At 41.6% G+C, this 21,565-nt stretch overlaps 2 protein-coding genes, 1 long non-coding RNA gene and 1 other non-coding gene across 8 annotated transcripts in view; 2 read left to right on the forward strand and 2 right to left on the reverse strand.

Moving 5' to 3' along the window:
• FSD2 (fibronectin type III and SPRY domain containing 2) overlaps window positions 1–2,146 on the forward strand; it is a 36,872-nt gene extending 34,726 nt beyond the window's left edge. For all 3 annotated transcript variants that reach the window (XM_081546850.1, XM_081546849.1, XM_081546851.1), the window contains exon 13: window positions 1,194–2,146. In XM_081546850.1, coding sequence (XP_081402976.1) covers window positions 1,194–1,446 — 253 coding nt within the window. In that variant the 3' untranslated portion in view covers window positions 1,447–2,146. The remainder of the gene's footprint in view (window positions 1–1,193) is intronic.
• A 1,392-nt stretch (window positions 2,147–3,538) lies between these two features.
• LOC145528476 (uncharacterized) lies at window positions 3,539–7,110 on the reverse strand. Its single transcript, XR_014070455.1, has 4 exons — window positions 7,020–7,110; window positions 5,979–6,133; window positions 3,820–3,855; window positions 3,539–3,710 (listed from the first exon to the last, which is right to left on the reverse strand). It is a non-coding gene; the product is annotated as an uncharacterized LOC145528476 (long non-coding RNA).
• Window positions 4,666–4,792, reverse strand: LOC145530731 (small Cajal body-specific RNA 15). Its single transcript, XR_014072034.1, has one exon.
• Window position 7,111: 1 nt separating the features above from the next.
• AP3B2 (adaptor related protein complex 3 subunit beta 2) overlaps window positions 7,112–21,565 on the forward strand; it is a 67,634-nt gene continuing 53,180 nt past the window's right edge. The window contains exons 1-2 of one of the 3 annotated variants that reach the window (XM_081546842.1): window positions 7,142–7,217; window positions 14,832–14,982. The gene's annotated coding sequence lies outside the window, so the exon portion shown is untranslated. Of the gene's footprint in view, window positions 7,218–14,831; window positions 14,983–21,565 lie in introns of all 3 variants that reach the window. The other 2 variants (XM_081546843.1, XM_081546844.1) reach the window with 2 other exon arrangements.

A 21,565-nucleotide genomic window follows, 5' to 3' on the forward strand; every position in this document is an offset into this window, starting at 1 on the left:
ACCTATTAATGTTTCACACAGTGAAACCTCGATCATGGTTAGTTAAATGTTGCCATGCCCAAGCAAAGGTGAGAAGACCAACCTTCCTCCTGTAAGGTATTAGGACTAAAATGCGCTCTAAAATGCGCTCTGCTAGACCTCAGACCCAGTTCGGAGAATGCAGGTAACACCGTGCACTGAGCCACACCGTTTTTGAATATTCTGCCTGAAGTAAGACTAAAAATCAGTCTCCGCCCTAGTTAAGAACAAGGGGCATAAAGGGAGAGTGGGCGTCTGTGTGGAGTGGGAGGGGTAAGGCTAAAAGAAGGGTGGAACACAAGACAGAGTGGGACAGGAAGGGCAAAAAGCTGAGCACTTGAGCTTTTGTAGTCCCACCTTGGAAAGATGTCGGGGGGTGTGTGTGTTTGTTCACAGTGGAGGACTTGCAGTTTTTGACTCATAGTCTTAGACTCTATAGGTGGTGGGAGGGAAAGTAGAGAGCGACTGCTCAGTTGAGAAAAAATAAGGTGAACTGGGATGGAAATGGGCTGGTTTGCTCCAGCATGTTCTTAAGTGTTCACCCCAACTGTGTGGACCCACATGCTGGCACACAGCTCTTCACGTGTCTGTAGTGGGGCAGCGTTAGGCAATTCCCTTGGTGGGCTTTGGCTTCAGCCATTTCCAAAGCACAGAGGAGAAGCAACCTTCCTTCGTGGTGAAACCCTCCCCCAGCAGGAGAGGGTGCCAGTGCCATACAGTACTGAGTGGTGACAGCCCCCAGGTGCCCCACTTGGCTTGAAAGTTTAAGAATGGGATGCCTCACAGTAACGTGCAGATTATACCTAAAGGCCCCATTTACTGCATGAAAGATCATGAGGTTCCTGGTTTCAAATGTCTTTATTTCAGGGGATTTACACATCTGAACCTTGAAATCCACATTTTTAAACATATGATTTCTACACAAATTTTGATGCAGTATGAGTTTATGATACTGTGTGTTAAGTTTTCTAGGTTAAGTGGCTGCTCAAAAACCAAAGTTTTGAAACGTAAGTTTCTTAGGACAAAGAGATGTATAGTTTTAGAAATGGCCTGTTACTTTGATAGTCATTTAATGAAGCAAAATAATATAATCATAGGAGTATTAAATTGAAATGTTCTGTAAATAGCCCATCCATAGTTTCTGAAGCTTTGCTATATCAACATTTAATCTTCAGGCATAAGTATGAATTTCTACACAACAAGATGACTCCAGACATAAGAATAACGGTTCCCCCAAAGAAGATTGGTATTCTGTTAGACTATGAAAATGCAAAGTTGTCATTTTTTAATGTGGACATTTCTCAGCATCTGTATACATTCAGCTGTCAGCTTCACCAGTTTGTGCATCCCTGTTTTTCCCTGGAAAAGCCTGGCTGCCTGAAGATACACAACGGCATTTCGATGCCAAAGCATGTCACTTTCTATTAGCCCACTCTGCTTGTCTCTCTTCTGCACCTACCCCTCTCCCAGCCACTCACGCCTCGGCTGCCTGAACTTGGCATTCAAGCACCGTGCATCCAGTGTTACTTATGGCTCATGTTATCTGGCAGACTGGTGTGCTGGCATTCATTTCACCTGACTTGGATACTGTGCGCTGCCACCTGTGTGAGGCTAGGTTACTCAGTTCTAGTCCTGGCTGTAAAATGAAGGCTCAAACTAAAAGGTCTTTCAGGTTGTCAAACTGCATTGGTCTATTTGTGTATACGCAAAGTATCTGAGTCCACCAAGGCCTGCAGAGCTTGGGGGAAGAGGAGGGAAGATTCGTTCATGTTAGTGGCTCTGGCTGCCCCAGCACTTATGACATCTCATTCGTTGGCCAAGAACTGGCTTGAGAAGGCAAGAGGCCATCCGCAAAGAGAACCAGGGAAGCCGTATGCTCTTCTCAGAGGCCTTCTCCTCTCGTTTTCCCAGTGGTCAGTGGCAGTCTGGGTGGTGAGGTTTCTCCCAAGTACTTTCTAAAAACCTGTTCCTCTCCTACATGGTATTTATGCCCTCTAATTTTGAAGTGACCTTTGTAATGCCTGATTCCACAAAGGCAAGACAGTGTCTGTCTTGTTCAGCACTCAGTCTCTGAGGGCTGACACGTGTACAGAGTGTCTACTGAATAAAAGAGCATCTTTTTCATCCACCCACCACTCTTCAGCCTCTCACTCCTCTACACATGAGGGACAGCAAGGCTCGTTCAAGCTGTAGCAAAAGACCTACAACCAGGAGATGGAGGGGAGGCAGTGTGACAGAAGAGGGGCACCTGGGGCTTGGTGGCCAGGTCAGTAAAGATGCAACATCATGTGCTTCCTGGTGTCACACACAAATACTAAACGTGTTGCTTTCACTGTGTGCATGATGGGGACATGGTGTAGGGCCAGGGGGCCCTTGTAGGTCTGGTCAACATAGACACCAGTAGTTGCAACTGATTCTAGGAATTGACCTATAAGGTAAAGAGAACCATATCTGAAATTGGAAAACCCGAGTTTGATTGCTGTTAGCCACTTTGCTTTAGACCCTAGAAAAGTCACACTATCTCCCTGAGCTTGTTTCCCTTTGAACAAAGAGAAAAATAACACTAAGTGCGTGCATGCATGCTAAGTCACTTCACTCATGTCTGACTCTGTGCGACCCCATGGACTGTAGCCCGCCAGGCTCCTCTGTCCATGGGATTCTCCAGGCAAGAACACTGGAGTGGGTTGCCATGTCCTCCTCCAGGGGATTCTCCTGACCCAGGATCAAACCTGTATGTCTCCTTCATCGGCAGGCGGGTTCTCTACCACTAGGACCACCTGGGAAGCCCCTTGTCTTATAGGAAAGAGTTAATGACAAACATGAGAATGCAGAACCATGTATGACAGAGAGCAGATGCACAACAGTCTTTTAGGAGAAAACATCAGCCCGCCAAGTGCATAGCTGAGCGCTGTGGGGGGAGGTGGTCTCCAGCCAGCAGCTTCTGGGCCTCCTGCCTCGCTGCTCTCCTGCGTTCTGTGAGCTCCACGCCCAGCCCTCACAGCTGCATTTCTGGTTTGGTTCTCGAGTTCAAGTTTCCGGGTGCCAGTTCTCGGAGACAATTTAGTATCATGTCCTATGGGTGCTTCTTTAAACATATATGCCCTGATCCTATCACTTAGGGTTTTGTGTTAACTGAAAAATCTTTCATGCTTCCCAGTACATGCTGAGTCTGACACAAGGAATGCCTCTTATCTCCTGTGTCAAAACCCTGCCTATTTGTATAAACAAGAACTCAGATTCTTAAACTCACAACTCAACCTGACAATCTTAAAGCTCCTTACACACACACACACACACACCTACCTCTGCCCTACCCTGAAATAAGGAAGTAGCACAGAGATAGCTCAAGTTGCAATTAAAATATGTGTGTGTGTGTGTGTGTGTATTCAAAAAATGCTCTCAGCTACTAAAAAAACTACTGAGTACGAAGTTGGACCTCACAGATCAAGTAAGTTTGAACGCAGGGTTCTAATAGGCTTTATTTCACATGTAAGATAAACTGGATAAAACTAGGCACCTATAAGGTTTTAATAAGATTTTTATTTTGATCAAGAAAAAATGGTCTACAATTAGCTTTGACATTTAAAATCCACTTAATTTAAACAAGGCAGATGACCAACTTCAAGCATCACAATTACTCAGCATAAAGAACCTTTAAAATGTTTCTCATCTTCTACAAGGAAAAAAAAAGTCTAGAAAAAAACCAAAACAAAACTTTTGTTTTTTTGTAAAATATTCTAATTCCTTAAAATGCCAAGAACTATCTACTAAAACTACATTTCAACAAGGGGCAGGATTTACCTCAAGGCCATGTTCACCTGCAACCTGCTGATAAATCTGTTAAAAAACAAAACAGAAAAAGATTAAAAAAAAAAATCAGACCACTGTAGCTACAATCCCTCTTAATGGGCAATTAAGACAAAAAGTATCAAAATCTGTTCTTTTCTTAGCTTTACCTATATCACCATATAACTCTTGAGCAAGAGTTAACATAAGCTTTGGCTTCCCCACCTTAACAAAGGGGAAAGGAAATACGTAAAACCACCATAGAAGCCTGGTGTAAACTAACAGGGGTTCAGAGATTTAGAACACTCAGAACCTAAGGCACCATTATTAGATGAGATTGCAAAGTTGGTTAGAGACTTGGGATATAAAATGACACTGGTTTCTAGTAAAACTGAATCACCTTTTCTTTGGAGAAGTGTTATGTTTAATAACTGACTTCCTGTTGGTTCAAACAACAGTTTGCAAGCACTTGTACACATCCAATAAAATATTTCTGAAGCTTGTGCTTGGTCATCAGTCTGCTCTTTGCATCTTCCAAAATATGTGAAAACCTTACATGGCTCACACACTGACAGCTGCCCCCAGCATGATTCACCATGATGCAGCATTCTGTAAACAACACTATGCTGGTCTCCATCCAAGAAGGTTTAGCCATCCGGAGACTTCCTAGATGCTCTGAAGCCTGCACTACAGGAAAGGTCCTCTCTTCCACTTTCCTAACCAACCTCTCCAATTTCTAGTCGCTTTCCTATCAATGAAGAGTAAGAGTCTCATGGGTTCGCAAAGTATTTCTTCACCCTTACTCATCTCTGTATTTACTACTCCTATTTTCTACAGTAAAACAATGCAAACTGTTATCATTGCTGTTGGTAGATAAGTAGGTCTTGAATTCATTTTGCACACAAGACCTGTTCTATCTACCTTTTCATTTAGGAGGCTAAAAGCAGAGTCAGCTTGACTTCAAGGACTCTATTTTGTTAGTCTCCAGAAGAACATGACAAGTCCAGCGTTTACAACACTGTCTTTTAGCGTGTCAAGATACTGAGGGAATGGTCATTTATTACTTTTATAAGTTAAAGCTTTAAGAGATTTGAACTCGTACATATGCTTCCTTCACAGCAACCAACGGTTAATGAACCTAAATGCAAGATAATACTTTGTGATTTGGAAAGAGTCCACCCAGTCAGCATCTTTTCTGTCAATTAGGAAGTCTCCTGCAAGGAGCGTTAACCATGAGCAGGGCACAACTATGCCCCAAGTCAGTAAAATGCTCCCAAATATTTTAGAAATGCTACTGAACAGTTCATGTCTTACTACTTCAGAGATTCTGAATAGTTCATGTCTTACTACTACAGAGCTTCTCTTCTGCAATTCCCAATCTCAGAAAAAAACATGAAGCCCAACTTACTAATTGATTGCCTTTTCTTCATTTTCCCCAGTTTGACAGATTCAGGTTTTTCTGCTCTATTTCCACCTCACTGAAATCCTGGTGGAATTAAACTGTCATTTATGTGAGCTATGCAAATTCAATTTAACAGCTTGCAGCTGATTAAAACAACATGCAGTCATCCAGACAGTGCCAACAAAAATGTTTCTGTAGTATGAACTTGGATTCTAATCTTGCTGTCTCCCCCGTGCTCATTCCTAAGCTTAAAGGTGGGGATCTCTTCTTTGAAAGCACCTTAAATGTCCTAATATTAAAAAAGACTGGACTGGAGACAAGAATATAGTCCACTCACTGGGAAAGAATCCAACCAACAAAATTGAGGTTTCCCAGCTATGCATTTAAACAAAGCAGGAACTTAATTTTTACCAATGGATTTACTGAGTACATACATTACTTCTTGGTAAAGCCATCCTATTATTCTGCCACTCAGAAAGATTTCTAACCTCCGACTTCCTTTCATATCCAAAATACCCATCCAGTTAAGGGGGAGGGAGCAGTGAAAGAAGGAAAACAAGAGATGCACGATCCAAAAATAAGGCTAAAGCTCTGGGAAAAACACCTGATAGTGTCTTCTGTACAATTTATAATTCAGCCACAGATTCCTGGAAACCTGGAATGACCCTCCCCGTTCCTTGTCCACCCAAGTAATGCCTGTATAAAAGTCACTTCTTAGAAGCACTGCCTAATTTCTCCCTCTCTCAGGCTGAGTTAAGTGCCACACACTCACCTCCTTCAGAATATTTAAGTGGCTATACTGCCACCATGACCTGTGTCTACTCCACTTGACTATAAGTCAATCAAAGGCAAGAACTGTGCCTTCACAATTTCTGAATGATAGAATCATGGAAACAATGGTGTTCTGCTTTCAAAGTGCTCATATACCTGGAAAAAAGAGAGAGAGAGACATCAAATTGTCTTCCAAAATTACAAGCCTCTTTATTAGAAAGTGGATTTCAAATTTCTGTGAAATGGCAGGAGCAGGGAGAAGGATTCTCAACCTTTCTTCTGTCCCAGTATACCTTGGATGGATACATATTGCATCTAAATGTACACCACCACCCTCTTCATTCCTGCTCACTTCTTCCCCCAAAGACTTGTTTAGCAATCCAAAGAGACAGCACGGTGTGGAGGAAAGAATTCTGGGTCGGAAATGAAGAAACCTCACTTCTGGTTTGTCTCACTAACAACCTGTGTTACTTTCAGTCGGTATCCTCTCAGAGACTGTTTCATTTTACGATGAAAGGAGGGGTATGACCTAGACGATTCTGTTCCACCTCTAATACCAAATGATGACGCTGCTGGCCAATTCGGGAAGCTTAAAAATGACCATCTGTGAGTGTACTTTTTCAAATTAATGCAACAGGCGCTGCTACCAGGCAGGAATCATCGACTCAGAAAGGCAGGGTTCGTATAGACTTTCACGTTACATAACTTACGCAACACAGATCTCGACCCCGTGAAATTACACCTACTTTAAGTTTTTTCTTAAACTTCATTCTGGGTGTGGATTTCTCCCTTCCACATCTATCCCCACGACTTTTCTGTGAGCTATCAAGCTCGTTTTTCAGACGAGGTCGAAAAAGCTGAGGACAAAGAGTTAGTAATGAGATCTCGGTCGCTGGTGGCCTGACCCGGTGACAGATACACCGACCCCTCACCTCTAACTCCGGTTCCCTGACGCATCCCTTGAAGGCCGATGCTACAGCCAGCCTGCCTACAAGGTCGCTGCAGTCATCCGCCCCGCCGAGTAGCCAGAGATCAGCCTTACCTTACGCAACAGAAAGAGCCTGCTTTCCGGTGTCCGATCTCGGTGGCAACTCCCTTCTCCTTCCTGCAGAAAAGAGCTCCTTCCGGTTCCCGGGGCGCCAGAAGGAAGTCCCGCCCCACGCGGCAGCGTGAGGCGGTGCGTCGCGTCCAGGCGCTGTACGCAGGCGCGGACAGAATTAAGGCTGTGACACTGTAGGAGGTATGCTCTCCCCTGTGTAGTACCGACCAGAGGAACGCTGGACAGTGGGTTGTTGTTGCTGGGTCCACTACCGTGGGGAGAGTCCTCGGAGCCATTCAGTGGGGCTTGGGAGAGAGACTTGGAAACGCCATCTTGTCAGAAAATAACCTCCTTCTCCCACAAGGGTCCTGCGTGAAATCGAGGCCCCCGTACTCCCTCAGTTGCTTGGGTTTTTCACTTTGCTCCACCTGCCCCGTGCTGTGTTTAGTTTCTCACTGTGTTTCGTTTTTCTGCGTGGTCCCATATCTTGCCTCAGTAATGCTGAGCGTTGGCTGTGCATCTCGCAGCAGTTAGTTCATAAATGCCTGGTAATTCTTGGCCAGTAGGACTGCTGAAGCTCAACTCATTCCTTTACCAGAGACGGGATTGAGCGCCTACGTAGTACTGGAGTGGTCTGTGGGTATGGCACTCTTGGGGCCGGGAACGTAAATTAGAAGTTAAAGTTACTGTTGTCTTAGTTTCCTAGGGCTGTCATAAAGAAGTAACACATATTGGGTGCCTTAAAGCAACATATTCCTTTTCTCACATTTCTGGAGGCTGGAAGCCCGAAAGACTAAAGATGTCAACAAGATCATGTTTCCTCTGAGACACTGGGTAAACCCCGTCCCCCCTTGCCCCTTGGTAGTTTCTGGTTCAGTTCAGTTCAGTCGCTCAGTGGTGTCCGACTCTTTGCGACCCCATGAACTGCAGTACGCCAGGCCTCCCTGTCCATAACCAACTCCCAGAGCTTACTCAAACTCATGTCCATTGAGTCGGTGATGCCATCCAACCATCTCCTCTTCTGTCGTCCCCTTCTCCTCCCGCCTTCAATCTTTCCCAGCATCAGGGTCTTTTCCAGTGAGTCAGTTCTTTGCATCAGGTGGCCAAAGTATTGGAGCTTCAGCGTCAGTCCTTCCAATGAATATTAAAGACTGATTTCCTTTAGGATTGACTGGTTTGATCTCATTGCAGTCCAAGGGACTCCCAAGAGTCTTCTCCAACACCACAGTTCAAAAGCATCGATTCTTTGGGGCTCAGCTTTCTTATGGTCCAACTACCACGTCCATACGTGACTACTGGAAGAACCGTAGCTTTGACTAGACGGACTTTTGTCGGCAAAGTAATGTCTCTGCTTTTTAATATACCATCTAGGTTGGTCATACCTTTTCTTCCAAGGAGCAAGCATCTTTTAATTTCATGGCTGCAGTCTCCTTCTTTGATTTTGGAGCCCAAGAAAATAAAGTCTGCCACTGTTTCCATTGTTTCCCCATGTATTTGCCATGAAGTGATGGACTGAATGCCATGATCTTAGTTTTTTGAATGTTGAGTTTTAAGCGAGCTTTTTCCCTCTCCTTTTTCACTTTAATCAAGAGGCTCTTTAGTTCCTGTTCACTTTCTGCCATAAGGGTGGTGTCATCTGCATATCTGAGGTTATTGATATTTCTCCTGGCAGTCTTGATTCCAGCTTGTGCTTCATGCACCCCAACATTTCACATGATGTACTCTGCATATAAGTTAAATAAGCAGGGTGACAGTTTACAGCCTTGTCATGTTCCTTTCCCAATTTGGAACCAGTCCGTTGTTGCATGTACGGTTCTAACTTGCTTCTTGACCTGCATACAGATTTCTCAGGAGGCAGGTAAGGTGATCTGGTATCTCATCTCTTGAAGAATTTTTCAGTTTGTTGTGATCCACACAGTCAAAGACTTTGGTATAGTCAATAAAGCAAAGTAGATTGTTTTTGGAATTCTCTTGCTTTTTCTATGATCCAAAAGATGTTGGCAATTTGATCTCTGGTTCCTTTGCCTTTTCTAAATCCAGCTTGAACATGTGGAAGTTCATGGTTCATGTACTGTTGAAGCATAGGTTGGAGGATTTTGAGCATTACTTTGCTGGTGTGTGAGATGAGTGCAATTGTGCAGTAGTTTGAACATTCTTTGGCATGGCCTTTCTTTGGGATTGGAACGAAAACTGACCTTTTTCAGTCCTGTGGCCACTTTTGCATTTTCCAAATTTGCTGCCATACTGAGTGCAGCACTTTAGCCACAGCATCTTTTAGGATTTGAAATAGCTCAGCTGGAATTCCATCACCTCTGCTAGCTTTGTTCGTACTGATGCTTCCTAAGGCCCACTTGACTTCACATTCCAGGATATCTGGCTCTGGGTGGGTGATCACACCATCACTCTGGGTCATGAAGATCTTTTTTCTATAGTTCTTCTGTGTATTCTTGCCACCTCTTCTTAATATCTTCTGCTTCTGTTAGGTCCATACCGTTTCTGTCCTTTATTGTGCCCATCTTTGCATGAAACATTCCCTTGTTATCTCTAATTTTCTTGAAGAGATCTCTAGTCTTTCCCATTCTGTTGTTTTCCTCTATTTCTTTGCACTGATCACTGATGAAGGCTTTTTTTTAATCTCTCCTTGCTATTCTTTGGAACTCTGCATTCAAATGGATATATCTTTCCTTTTATCCTCGCCTTTTGCTTCTCTTCTTTTCTCAGCTATTTGGAAGGCCTCCTCAGACAACCATTTTTCCGTTTTGCATTTCTTTTTCATGGGAACGGTTTTGATCACTGCCTCCTGTACAATATCACAAACCTCTGTCCATAGTTCTTCAGGCACTCTGTCTATCAAATCTAATCCCTTGAATCTATTTGTCACTTCCACTGTATAATCGTAAGGGATTTGATCTAGGTCATACCTGAATGGTCTAGTGGTTTTCACTACTTTCTTCAATTTAAGTCTGAATTTGGCAATAAGGAGTTCATGATCAGAGCCACAGTCAGTTCCCGGTCTTGTTTTTGCTTACTGTATAGAGCTTCTCCATCTTTGGCTGCAAAGAATATAATCAATCTGATTTCGGTATTGACCATTTGGTCATGTCCATGTGTAGAGTCATCTCTTGTGTTGTTGGAAGAGGGAGTTTGGCAAACATTCTCTTGGCAAAACTCTGTTAGCCTTTGCCTTGCTTCATTTTGTACTACAAGGCCAAACTTGCCTGTTACTCCAGGTATCTCTTGACTTCCTGCTTTTGCATTCCAGTCCCCTATAATGAAAAGGACATCTTTTTTGGTGTTAATTCTAGGAGGTCTTGTAGGTCTTCATAAAACTGTTCAACTTCAACTTCTTTGGCATTAGTGGTCGGGGCATAGACTTGGATTACTGTGATATTGAATGGTTTGCCTTGGAAACAAACAGAGATCATTCTGTCATTATTGAGATTGAACCCAAGTAATGCATTTTGAACTCCTTTGTTGACTGTGAAGGCTACTCCATTTCTTCTAAGGGATTCTTGCCCACAGTAGTATATATAATGGTCATCTGAGTTAAATTCACCCATTCCGGTCCATTTTAGTTCACTGATTCCTAAAATGTCGATGTTCATCCTTGCCATGTCCTGTTTGAGCACTTCCAATTTACCTTGATTCATGGACCTAACATTGCAGGTTCCTATGCAATATTGTTCTTTATAGCATCGGACGTCCATCACCAGTCACATGCACAACAGGGCGTTGTTTTTGCTTTGGCTCCGTCTCTTCATTCTTTCTGAATGTATTTCTCCACTCTTCTCCAGTAGCATATTGGGCACCTACCAACCTGGGGAGTTCGTCTTTCAGTGTCATATCTTTCTGTCTTTTCATACTATTCATGGGGTTCTCAAGGCAAGAATACTGAAGTGGTTTAGCATTCCCTTCTCCAGTTTCTGGTGCTGTCCAACAGTCCTTGATGTTCTATGCTTGTAGCTACTCCTTACTCCAGTCTAACTCTGTTCTCATTATGTTTCTTCTCTTAAAAGATGGGATAGAGGGCCCAGCCTACTCCAGTATGACCTGAGTTTAACTGATTACATCTGCAATGGCACTGATTCCTGATGAAGTTGCATTCTAAGGTCCAGGAAGGACATGAATGGGAGTGGGGGAGAGGATTTGACACTATCCAACCCAGGATAGCTGTCAGAGACCCTAAGAAGTAGGCAAGCCAAATGCTGACAATCAACACCTGTAGTACAAGTGAACTCAAACATATTTTAGTTGGATCTGAGAAGTTTTCATGGAGATTTGGGCTTCCCAGGTGGCGCTAATGGTCAGAAATGCACCTGCCAGTGCAGGAGATGTAAGGGACACAGGGTTTCATCCCTGGGTCGGGAAGATCGCCTGGAGGAGGACATGACAGACAACCACTCCAGTATTCTTGCCTGGAAAACCTCATGGACAAAGGAGCCTGGCAGTCTACAGTCCATAAGGTCACAAAGAGTCAGATACGAATGAAACGACTTAGTGCGCCACACACAGACACACAGACACACACACACACACACACACACACAGACACACACACACACAGACACACACACACACAGACACACACACACACAGACACACACACACACAGACACACACACACACACACACACACACACACACTGTGAGGGGTGGGTAGAATTTGGATGTGTCATTCGTAGACCATCACAGCATGCTTGGCAAACAGACAGCACTGACAAGCACCGCTTGAAATGTAAAAAGAAGGTAGGTTAAAGCAGGAGGGATCTTGAATGCAGGCTGAAGAGTTTGGAGTCTGCTCTGTATGTTAAAAGAATAAATTGAAGTGTTTCAGGATGTGGGGGTTGTGCTTTGAAGATTAATTAGTAACTTGAGCCAAACGTCTGTTGTGTCACTTACTCCAATTTAAGGAGTATTAATCCCATCCTCTGATACCCTGTGCTTTTTCTTCCTGGTGTCCCTGCTCATGCTGTCCTTTATTTCTGGAATGCTGCTTTCAGGCTGTGTGATTTTCCCTTGTTGATATTTTTTTTTTTTTGTCGTGGAAATTGTGCTGTGATATGAGGTGGGCAGGAGAGTTGTTCAACTTACTATTTTTTTTTAATTGAAGTATAGTTGATTTACAGTGTTGTGTTTCAGGTGTACAGAAAAGTGATTCGTATATATTCTCTTTCAGATTCTTCTCCATTATAGGTTATTACAAGATACTGAATATAGTTCCCTGTACTTTAGTTCCCTATGTGTTCCCTTGTTGTTTACCTATTTTATATATGGTAATGTGTATGTATTAATTCCATACTCCTAATTTATCCCCTCTCTTCCCCTTTGGTAACCACAAGTTTGTTTTACATGTCTGTGTCTATTTTTATTTTGTAAATAAGTAATGTTTTCTGTGTCTGTGTCTATTTTTGTTTTGCAAATAAAAAGTGTTTTGTATCAATTTTTTAGGTTCCACATATAAAGGATATCCTATGCTATTTGCCTTTCTCTGTCTGACTGACTTCGCTTAATCTCTAGGTCTATCCATGTTACTGCAAATGGCATTATTTCATTCTTTTTATGGCTGAGTAATATTCCATTGCATATATGAAATATTATCTTCTTTCTCCACATCTTTTTTCTCCATCATATGCCAACAGGCATTTGGGTTGCTTCCATGTTTTGACTGTTATAAACCGTGCTGCTGTGAACATTGGGGTGCAGGTATCTTTTAGAATTGGTGCTTTTGTCTTTTCTGAGTATATGTCCAGGAGTAGAATTTTTGGATCATATGGTAACTCTAAAGTTTTTTTAAGGAACCTCCAGACTATTCTCCATAGTGGTTACACCAAATTTACATTCCCACCAATAGTATAGGAGGGTTCCCTTTTCTCCATACTCTCTCCAGCATACTTTTTGTTGACGGCCATTCTGATCTGTGTGAGGTGATACCTCATTGTAGTTCATCCTTATTTTATATTGTTAGTATCCCCCTGATAGCACAAGAAAACAAACAACAAAAACACTAGAGACCAAACTCATATAGATATAGTCTTCTAAAGAAAAATATTTGCAAATTAATTCCAAACTCCAAGAAAGCATTTATGAAATGATTTAATATTAGAAAAGCTGTTGCTACAAATCATTTATCTAGTTTAGAGGTTTTATAAAACTAGATGATCACCTCAACTGATAAAGTGTTCTCTGAAATAATTCAATATCTACTTAAAACACTTTCAGCAAAATGGGAATGGATAAATAGCAAGTTGATAAAAGTCACCATAAATCTATAGTAAACATTGTGCATACTGATGAAACATTAGAGACATTGAAGTCAGGAAAAAATAGATAGCCACTTTCACTGCTAGTGTTTAACATGGTGTTAGATTTTCTAGCCAATGCAGCAAAACAAAAAAAAGACAAGATTGGGAAAGGAAGAAGCAAAAATATTTTCAGATGATGTGATTTTCTTTCTAAAAAATGCAGGAGAATGAAATGACAAACTGTTCAGTTCAGTTCAGTCGCTCAGTCATGTCTGACTCTTTGCGACCTCATGAATCGCAGCACGCCAGGCCTCCCTGTCCATCACCAACTCCCGGAGTTTACCCAAACCCATGCCATCCAACCATCTCATCCTCTGTCGTCCCCTTCTCCTCCTGCCCCCAATCCTTCCCACCATTAGGGTCTTTTCCAGTGAGTCAACTCTTTGCATGAGGTGGCCAAAGTATTGGAGTTTCAGCTTCAACATCAGTCCTTCCAGTGAACACCTAGGACTGATCTCCTTTAGGATGGACTGGTTGGATCTTCTTGCAGTCCAAGGGACTCTCAAGATTCTTCTCCAATACCACAGTTCAAAAGCATCAATTCTTCGGGGCTCAGCTTTCTTCACTGTCCAACTCTCACATCCATACATGACCACAGGAAAAACCATAGCCTTGATTAGATGGACCTTTGTTGGCAAAGTAATGTGTCTGCTTTTAAATATGCCATCTAGGTTGGTCATAACCTTCCTTCCAAGGAGTAAGCGTCTTTTAATTTCATGGCTTCAATCACCATCAGCAGTGATTTTGGAGCCCAAAACAATAAAATCTGACACTGTTTCCACTGTTTCCCCATCTATTTCCCATGAAGTGATGGGACCAGATGCCGTGATCATAGTTTTCTGAATGTTGAGCTTTAAGCCAACTTTTTCACTCTCCTCTTTCCCTTGCATCAAGAGGCTCCTTAGTTCTTCTTCACTTTCTGCCATATGGATGGTGTCATCTGCATATCTGAGGTTATTGATATTTCTCCCGGTAATCTTGATTCCAGCTTGTGTTTCTTCCAGCCCAGCGTTTCTCATGATATACTCTGCATATAAGTTAAATAAGCAGGGTGACAATATACAGCCTTGACGTACTCCTTTTCCTATTTGGAACCAGTCTGTTGTTCCATGTCCGGTTCTAACTGTTGCTTCCTGACCTGCATACAGGTTTCTCAAGAGACAGGTTTTCCACAGTAATGAAAGAGACAAACTTTTAGAACTAATTAAATAGTTCAGCAAAGTGGCTAACTTAATAAATAAAAACTTAAAATTTTGTTATGTCAGTAATAAAATAGAAAAAAGGAAGCCATCAGAATACAGTGAACAAAAGATGTACAGTAATATGAATATTACTGAAAGACATGAAAGGTTTAACTAAATGAAAATTTTCATGTTCCAGGATTGGAAAAATTCAGTGTTTTAAAGATAAAATTTTATGACAAAAGTTTTTGATACTATCCCTATTAAAATACTGATAGGCTGTCCCAATAACTTTATTTGGCCAAAGTATATTATTTTTTGATACACTCCAGTGGGCTTCCCTGGTGGCTCAGATGGGAAAGCGTCTGCCTACAATGCGGGAGACCCTGGTTTGATTCCTGGGTCGGGAAGATCCTCTGGAGAAGGCAGTGACAACCCACTCCAGTACTCTTGCCTGGAAAATCTCATGGATGGAGGAGCATGGTAGGTTACAGTCCATGTGGCCGCAAAGAGTAGGACACGACTGAGCGACTTCACTCACTTCACTTATGTGAAATTTATTGATACTTTATTTAGAATATATTTCTTATTAGTGAGATTGGCATGTAGGATTTTTTGGTACTATATTAATCACATGTTGGTATTTAAAATTATATGAGATCCCTTAAAATAGAGAGCATTTCTCATTTTTCTATGGTCTGAAATAATTGAAGTAACTTTAGAATTATCTGCTCTTTTAAGACTAAATAGAGAACTTGGTTGTGAAACTATGTTATATGAAGCATTATTATATGTGAATTTTAAATAAAGTGTCTACTCTCTTCTGTGATAATTGAATTACTCATCTTTTCTACTTTTTATGGTGTCAATTATAATTTATACTTTGCTTAGAAGTCATTCATTTCCAAAACGTTTTTTAAATTAGTTGTCATTATGTTAGACATAGAATCCTCTTATGATTTTAAAAATCTTTTCTGCACATGTGGTTGTTTCCTTTTTCATTCCTAACCTTACATATTTTTTCTTTCTTTTTTTCTAAATCAGGCTCACAAGGGATTTATTTTCTTGAACTCTTCAAGGAGTTGGCTTTGGAGTTTGTTTCTCTAGTATTTTTCAGCTTCAGTTTTTGTGATAGTTCTTCTTCCTATGCTTGTTTGTTATTCTTTTCTAACTTCTAATATGATTCTATTTTTATTTATTTATTTAATTTTGGCTATGTCAGGTCTTAGTTGCAGCACAGGCTTAGTTGCCCTGAGGCATGTGGGATTTTAGTTCCCCCACCAGGGATCAAACCCCCATCCCTTGCATTGGAAGGAGGATTCTTTTTTTATATTTATTTATTGATTTTTGGCTGTGCTGAGTCTTTATTGCTGTTCTAGAGCTGCTTTGTGCAGTTGCAGTGGCTTCTCTTGCTGTGGAGCACAGGCCGTAGGTCACAGGGACTCAGTAGTTGTACCTCCTAGGCTGCAGAGCACAGGTTCAGTAGTTGTGACACACGGGCTCAGTTGCTCCGCAGCATGTGGGATCTTCCTAAACCGGGGATTGAATGTGTGTCTCCTGCATTGGCAGGTGGATTCTTTATACCACTGAGCCACCAGCGAAGCCCTAGAAGACAGATTCTTAACCACTGAACTTACCAGGGAAGTCCCTAAACACAAACCTACGATTCTTTATTTTTTTTTAAGTGCCTTCATTTTTAGTCTTTTGTTTTTAATGAAGACATCTTAAAGGCATAAATGTACCTCTGAATACCTCAGCCTAGGTTACAGCCCTCTTTCCTTTCTACCCTGACATTCTAGTTGGTTTTCTCCAGTGTAATAACTTTATTTATTTGACTGTGCCTGGTCTTAGTTGTGGCACGCAGTATCTTTAGTTGTGGCATATGGGATCTAGTTCCCTAACCAAGGATTGAACCCGGGCCCCCTGCATTGGAGTGTGAAGTCTTAGCCACTGGACCACTAGGGAAATCTCGTGATGACCTTAATCGTCTCTATTTTGATGTGCCTCAAATTAACTCTTTAGTCTTGGCAGTTTTTCCCTGATCTCTGCACTCACACATCCAGACATTAACCTCACTTCTCCAATGGATACTTAAAGCATATCTCAAGCTTAACATGTCTAAAATTAAACTCTTGATTTCTGCCACCCTCAAAACTGCTCTTCCATAGTATTCCTCATCTTATGATACCAGCATTCACCCAGTCACTCAGGTCAGAAACTTTGGAGTCATCTTTGTTGCCTTTCTTTCAAACACATTCTACATTAAACCTATCAGCAAATGAGTTCTACTTTAAAATACATATACTGAATCTGATCACTTTTTGCCCCCAGTGTAAATACTAACCTAGTCCTAGCCTCCAACATCTTTGCCTGGATTGCTGGCTGAGCATCCTAACTGGACTCTGTTTCTACCCTTGTCACTCTCTACTGCACAGAAACCACAGTAATCCTATTGAATCACCAGCCACTCCCCTGTGCAAAACTGCCCAATGACTTTTCATCATACTTTAAAATAAAATCCTATATCCTTACCATAGGCTGCAAGGCCCTATGAGATCTCTACCCCAGACTGCCTCTCCAACCCATCTTCTACCACTGTCCCCCTTGCTCTCACCACTTCAGCCACTCTGGCTTCCTTATTTCTCAAATATACCAACTGTATTCCTACCTCTGTGCCTATGTACTTGCAACTGTCTCTGCCTGGAACCACCACTCCCCTAAAATGTATGTGTGACTTGCTCCCTCACTTCGTTTTGGGGTAGGGTTATCAGATACAATACAGGATGCTCAGTTAAATTTGAATTTCAGATAAACAATGAATAATTATTTAATATGTATGTGTTAAATATTTGTTATCTGAAATTCAAATCGAAATGGCTGTCCTGTATTTTCATTTGCTAAACTGCCCTTTTTTAGAGCTTTTATTGCTTTAGTTCATGGAAGGGACTACCCTTTCCTGGCTCCTCCCTCAGTTTCGGCTTCCCCACTGTTACAAGGCCTTATGGGCCTTCCCCCATAAGGACTAGAGACACCCACTCCCCACCATGTACTCCACCTGCCTCTTGTTTTTAGAAAAACTCTAGCCTCCTAGGCTTTCCCCAAGTTCAAAAAAAATAAATCAGAGAAGTGAGAAAATGCAGAAACAAAAGAAATCATTTCGGCAAGACAAAATAATAATAGTCTAGCCATTAAACAGAGTCAAGGACCTTTAGTTCCTTCTCGAGGTCTCGAGGTAACATTCTGAGCCGAATCCTTTGAGCTCTTTTGCCAACACTGAAACCCCCACCAGGTGGAAGGCGTTAACTGACTATTGACCCCAAGCACACAGACCCCAGCCCAGACGATGGATGATGTTAACTCCCAATTAGCTCTCTGTCCACCAATCAGAATAATGTCCGAGCTGATCATGTACCCTGCAAGCCCCCTCCCGACCCTGTCTTCAAAAATGGTTCCCTGAACACCATTAGGGAATTTGGGTCTTTTGAGCATTAGCTACCTGGACAGACTGCGTGGTTCTCTGTGATAAATGCTGCATTTTTCCTTCATGATAACCTGGTGTGATAGACTGGCTTTACTAAGCATGCAGGCAAGCATATCCAAAGTTGGTTTGGTAAAATATACATTGTATATATACACACACATACATAAGTGTTTTTATATATTTATTTATATAAAATAGAAGCAGGCAGGATATTTATGTGTATATATGTGTGTATGTATATATATGTGTATGTGTGTGTATATATATATATATATATATATATATATATATTAGAAGCAATCAGAATAGAGAGGGAGAAAACCTGCTTTATATATACATATTTAAAGCCTTCTGCTTTCAGGCTCAAATATATGTTTAGTTTTTTGTGTTTTTTTTTGAGTTTTTTTATCTAGCATCTTGGACTTCCCAGATGGCTCAGTGGTAAATAATCTGCCTGCCAATGCAGGAAACTCAGGTTCAATCCTTGGGTCTGAAACATCCGTTGCAGAAGGAAATGGCAACCCATTCCAGTAGTCTTGCCTGGGAAATACCATGGATAGAGGAGCCTAGCGGGCTACAGTTCATGGGGTTGCAAAAGAGTCAGACGTGACTAAATAACTGAAAACAAACAAATCTTTTGGTATGTTTGAAAAGGGAGATTTCATTTCCACATGAGTTAATTGTGCCATCTTGCCCCATAGTTGACATCTCCACCCTGCCACTCATTCCATCTGTATTTCTATGTCTAAAGTATATCCTTCAAAGTTCATTGAACTTCAGTATGTGTCTTTTATCTCCATCTCCCGCATAACCTTGTTAAGATTACATATACTGACTAATGACAGCAAGGTCTAAATGTGCAGCCAGCCCCTCACACCCTGTTTATGATTTCAAAGTTTACTTGACAAAAACAGTGTAGCATATAGCTGGAAGTTTATTCTAATGAGTCACAAGGCAATTTGTGTGGAGTCATGGATTTGACTTTCCATTGGTAAAGATTATATTCCTTCTTTATATATTTCAGATATCCTGGGAAAGGACTTTGTAGCGATGAAATAAAATCCGTGTTTCATGGCCAGATGAGAGTGATTTAAATATAAAACGTTTCTTTGCCCACTTGGGCATTCTCTCTTCCCTTTAGTACTTGTTGTGCATCTACATTAACCAGACCTCCTAAGGAGAGAGTGTTCCTTCTTAATCTTGTAAGGGGTCAATGACCCATGACCCACTGCTTGCTTTATTGTACATTTGGACTGTGTAAACTATAAATGATACATCACTTGATGTATAACCCTTTGTCTCAAAAACTTACATAATTGTACTTTCTTATATAATTGAGTTTTCTGAAAGAATATCTCTTCAGGCTGGCTGGAATAAAATTTTCCATTTCTTTCTTGGTTTGACTACTGATTTTTTTTTCATTGACAGTAGGTTCCTAAAACCCAGGTCCACTATCTCTTTGCTTTCCCTTTTTCCCTGCCAGAGATCATGCAGGCCTCTTCACACACTACCTTTAGGCTGCGCATCTAGTTCTCAGTTATCAGGAGTGGATGGAGTCAGAGGCTCTTTTGCAGTGGAGGGGAAAAAGAGGTCTATTCCTTGAAATGAGGAAGCCCTAGGGTGAGCACAATAAGGCTTGAGAACAGGAAACAAATTATTTCCCTCCACGTTAGCTCTGGTCAGCCCTCTCAACAACAGCCAATTGGAAGACAGAGTTTTCAGGACTGGAAGTGCAAGAGCCAATCAGATCGCAGCCAGGCGGCCCTTGTCCTCTTAGGGGCTTACCTCAATTTCCTGCTGAAGGAGCTCCAGGTTAGTACGAACGATGCTTATCTTGCTCCCTGGGCTTTTCTTTCTTTACATGCCTGTCTCCTTCTCTTTAAGAGGTAAGTTTTGAGCACCTCTGATACACCGCCGTTTCTTCCTCCACTGAAACTCATACAATTTCAGAGTCGTGAAAGAAACCTTAGCATCAAGATCAAAGGTCTTGTTTTACAGATGGTTAGAAAAACAGAGTGTTATCTCTACTGTCTTACCTGCGTGAGGTTTGTAGAAACTCCCATCATTCGTTATCTGTAAATTTTCATCAGTTTTTGGGTCTCAGTGCTAAGCTTCCTCTGAGAGCAAGGGCGACATCTTGATGGGAAGACAAGATGATAACAGGTTTCCTGTATGACGAATACAGGAGAAAACGCCGGGATGCTCCGTGTGTAATGGATTTTCAGTCAATTCAAAACATCTTTGTAAGGGCATCAGGAAGACAAGAAAAAGGAGACCCGTTTTAACAGCAGGTGCTGCCAGTACTCTGGAAGAGCATTCTTGGGTGAATCATTAAATGGTGTCTTGTGTGCCAGTGATGTTAAGAGTCAGGGATGTAGGATTCTTGGCAAGTGCCTGCACCTCCCTCACCTCACCTGGGCAGTAATAATGGTGCAACAAACATAGGAGTATGTATATCTTTTCTAATTAGTGTTTTCTTTTTCTTCAGGTAAATACCTGGAAGTGGAATTGCTAGCTCATATGGTAGTTCTATTTTTAGCTTTTTTGAGGACCCTCCATACTGTTTTCCATAGTGCCTGCACCAGTTTACATTCCCACCAAGAGTGCATGAGGGTTCCCTTTTCTCCACATCCTCCCCAGTACTTGTATCTTGTCTTTTGGATAGCAGCCATTCTAGCAGGCATGAAGTGGTATCTCTTTGTGGTCTTAATTTGCATTTCCCTGATATTAGTAATGTCAAGCATCTTTTCATGTGTCTGTTGGCCATCTGTATGTCGTCTTTGGAAAAATGTCTATTCAGGTCCTCTGCCCATTTTTTAAACATGTTGTTTTTCTTTTGATGTGAACTATATGAGTTCTTTGTAATTAACCCCCTACGAGATATATTATTTGCAAATATCTTCTCCCATTCCGTTGATTTAATTTTAGCACTAGCTTTAACTTTCAGGAGTTTTTGTTCTTTGTTACTCTTTCATAGCATCTGTTATTATTTTAAGTGTGCAGTTTTCTCACTCTGTGTGTATGTGTGTGTGTGTGCACATATGGATGCATGTTCTCTCCTGTTCCCTGAAGTAACTGTTTCCTTTAGGGTCTGTTGTTTCAATCTTTGCTTCATCTTGAAAGCTTCTTCAACTGTCTGGGGAAATCTTGACTGTGTATATTTAAGAATGAGGTGGATGTGAGCTCTCTGTACTGGGTGAGACATGTCACTGGGCCAAGATGATGGGACAGGAATGCTGATATTCTGAATGGAAGGATGCAGGGTATTTTCTATGGAGTCAGTGAATTTATTTAGTGAATAACATTTCAGTGTTTAATGTGTATAAACATCTTGGGAAGTTCTACATGTTGTTCCTCCTGTCACACCCTCACTCTTGAAGTAGGTACTTGACTGTAAGGCATGCTGGTAGGAGGGAGGGACCACTGTTTTCATATATGGATTCTTGGCCCTGTATCATCCTCCTGAACTCAGTGGTTCCTGGTACTTCCTAATTCTGCATCCTTCTAGTGTTCTGTAGGGTGAATTGACTTCTTCCTTAGCTGTGTCTCTCACCCTCTACAGTTCCTTCTACTTTTCCTTATCAA

Source organism: Giraffa tippelskirchi, chromosome 12 (genome assembly GCF_054371585.1).
Source record: "Giraffa tippelskirchi isolate mGirTip1 chromosome 12, T2T-mGirTip1v1.2.pri, whole genome shotgun sequence".
Lineage (NCBI taxonomy): Eukaryota > Metazoa > Chordata > Mammalia > Artiodactyla > Giraffidae > Giraffa > Giraffa tippelskirchi.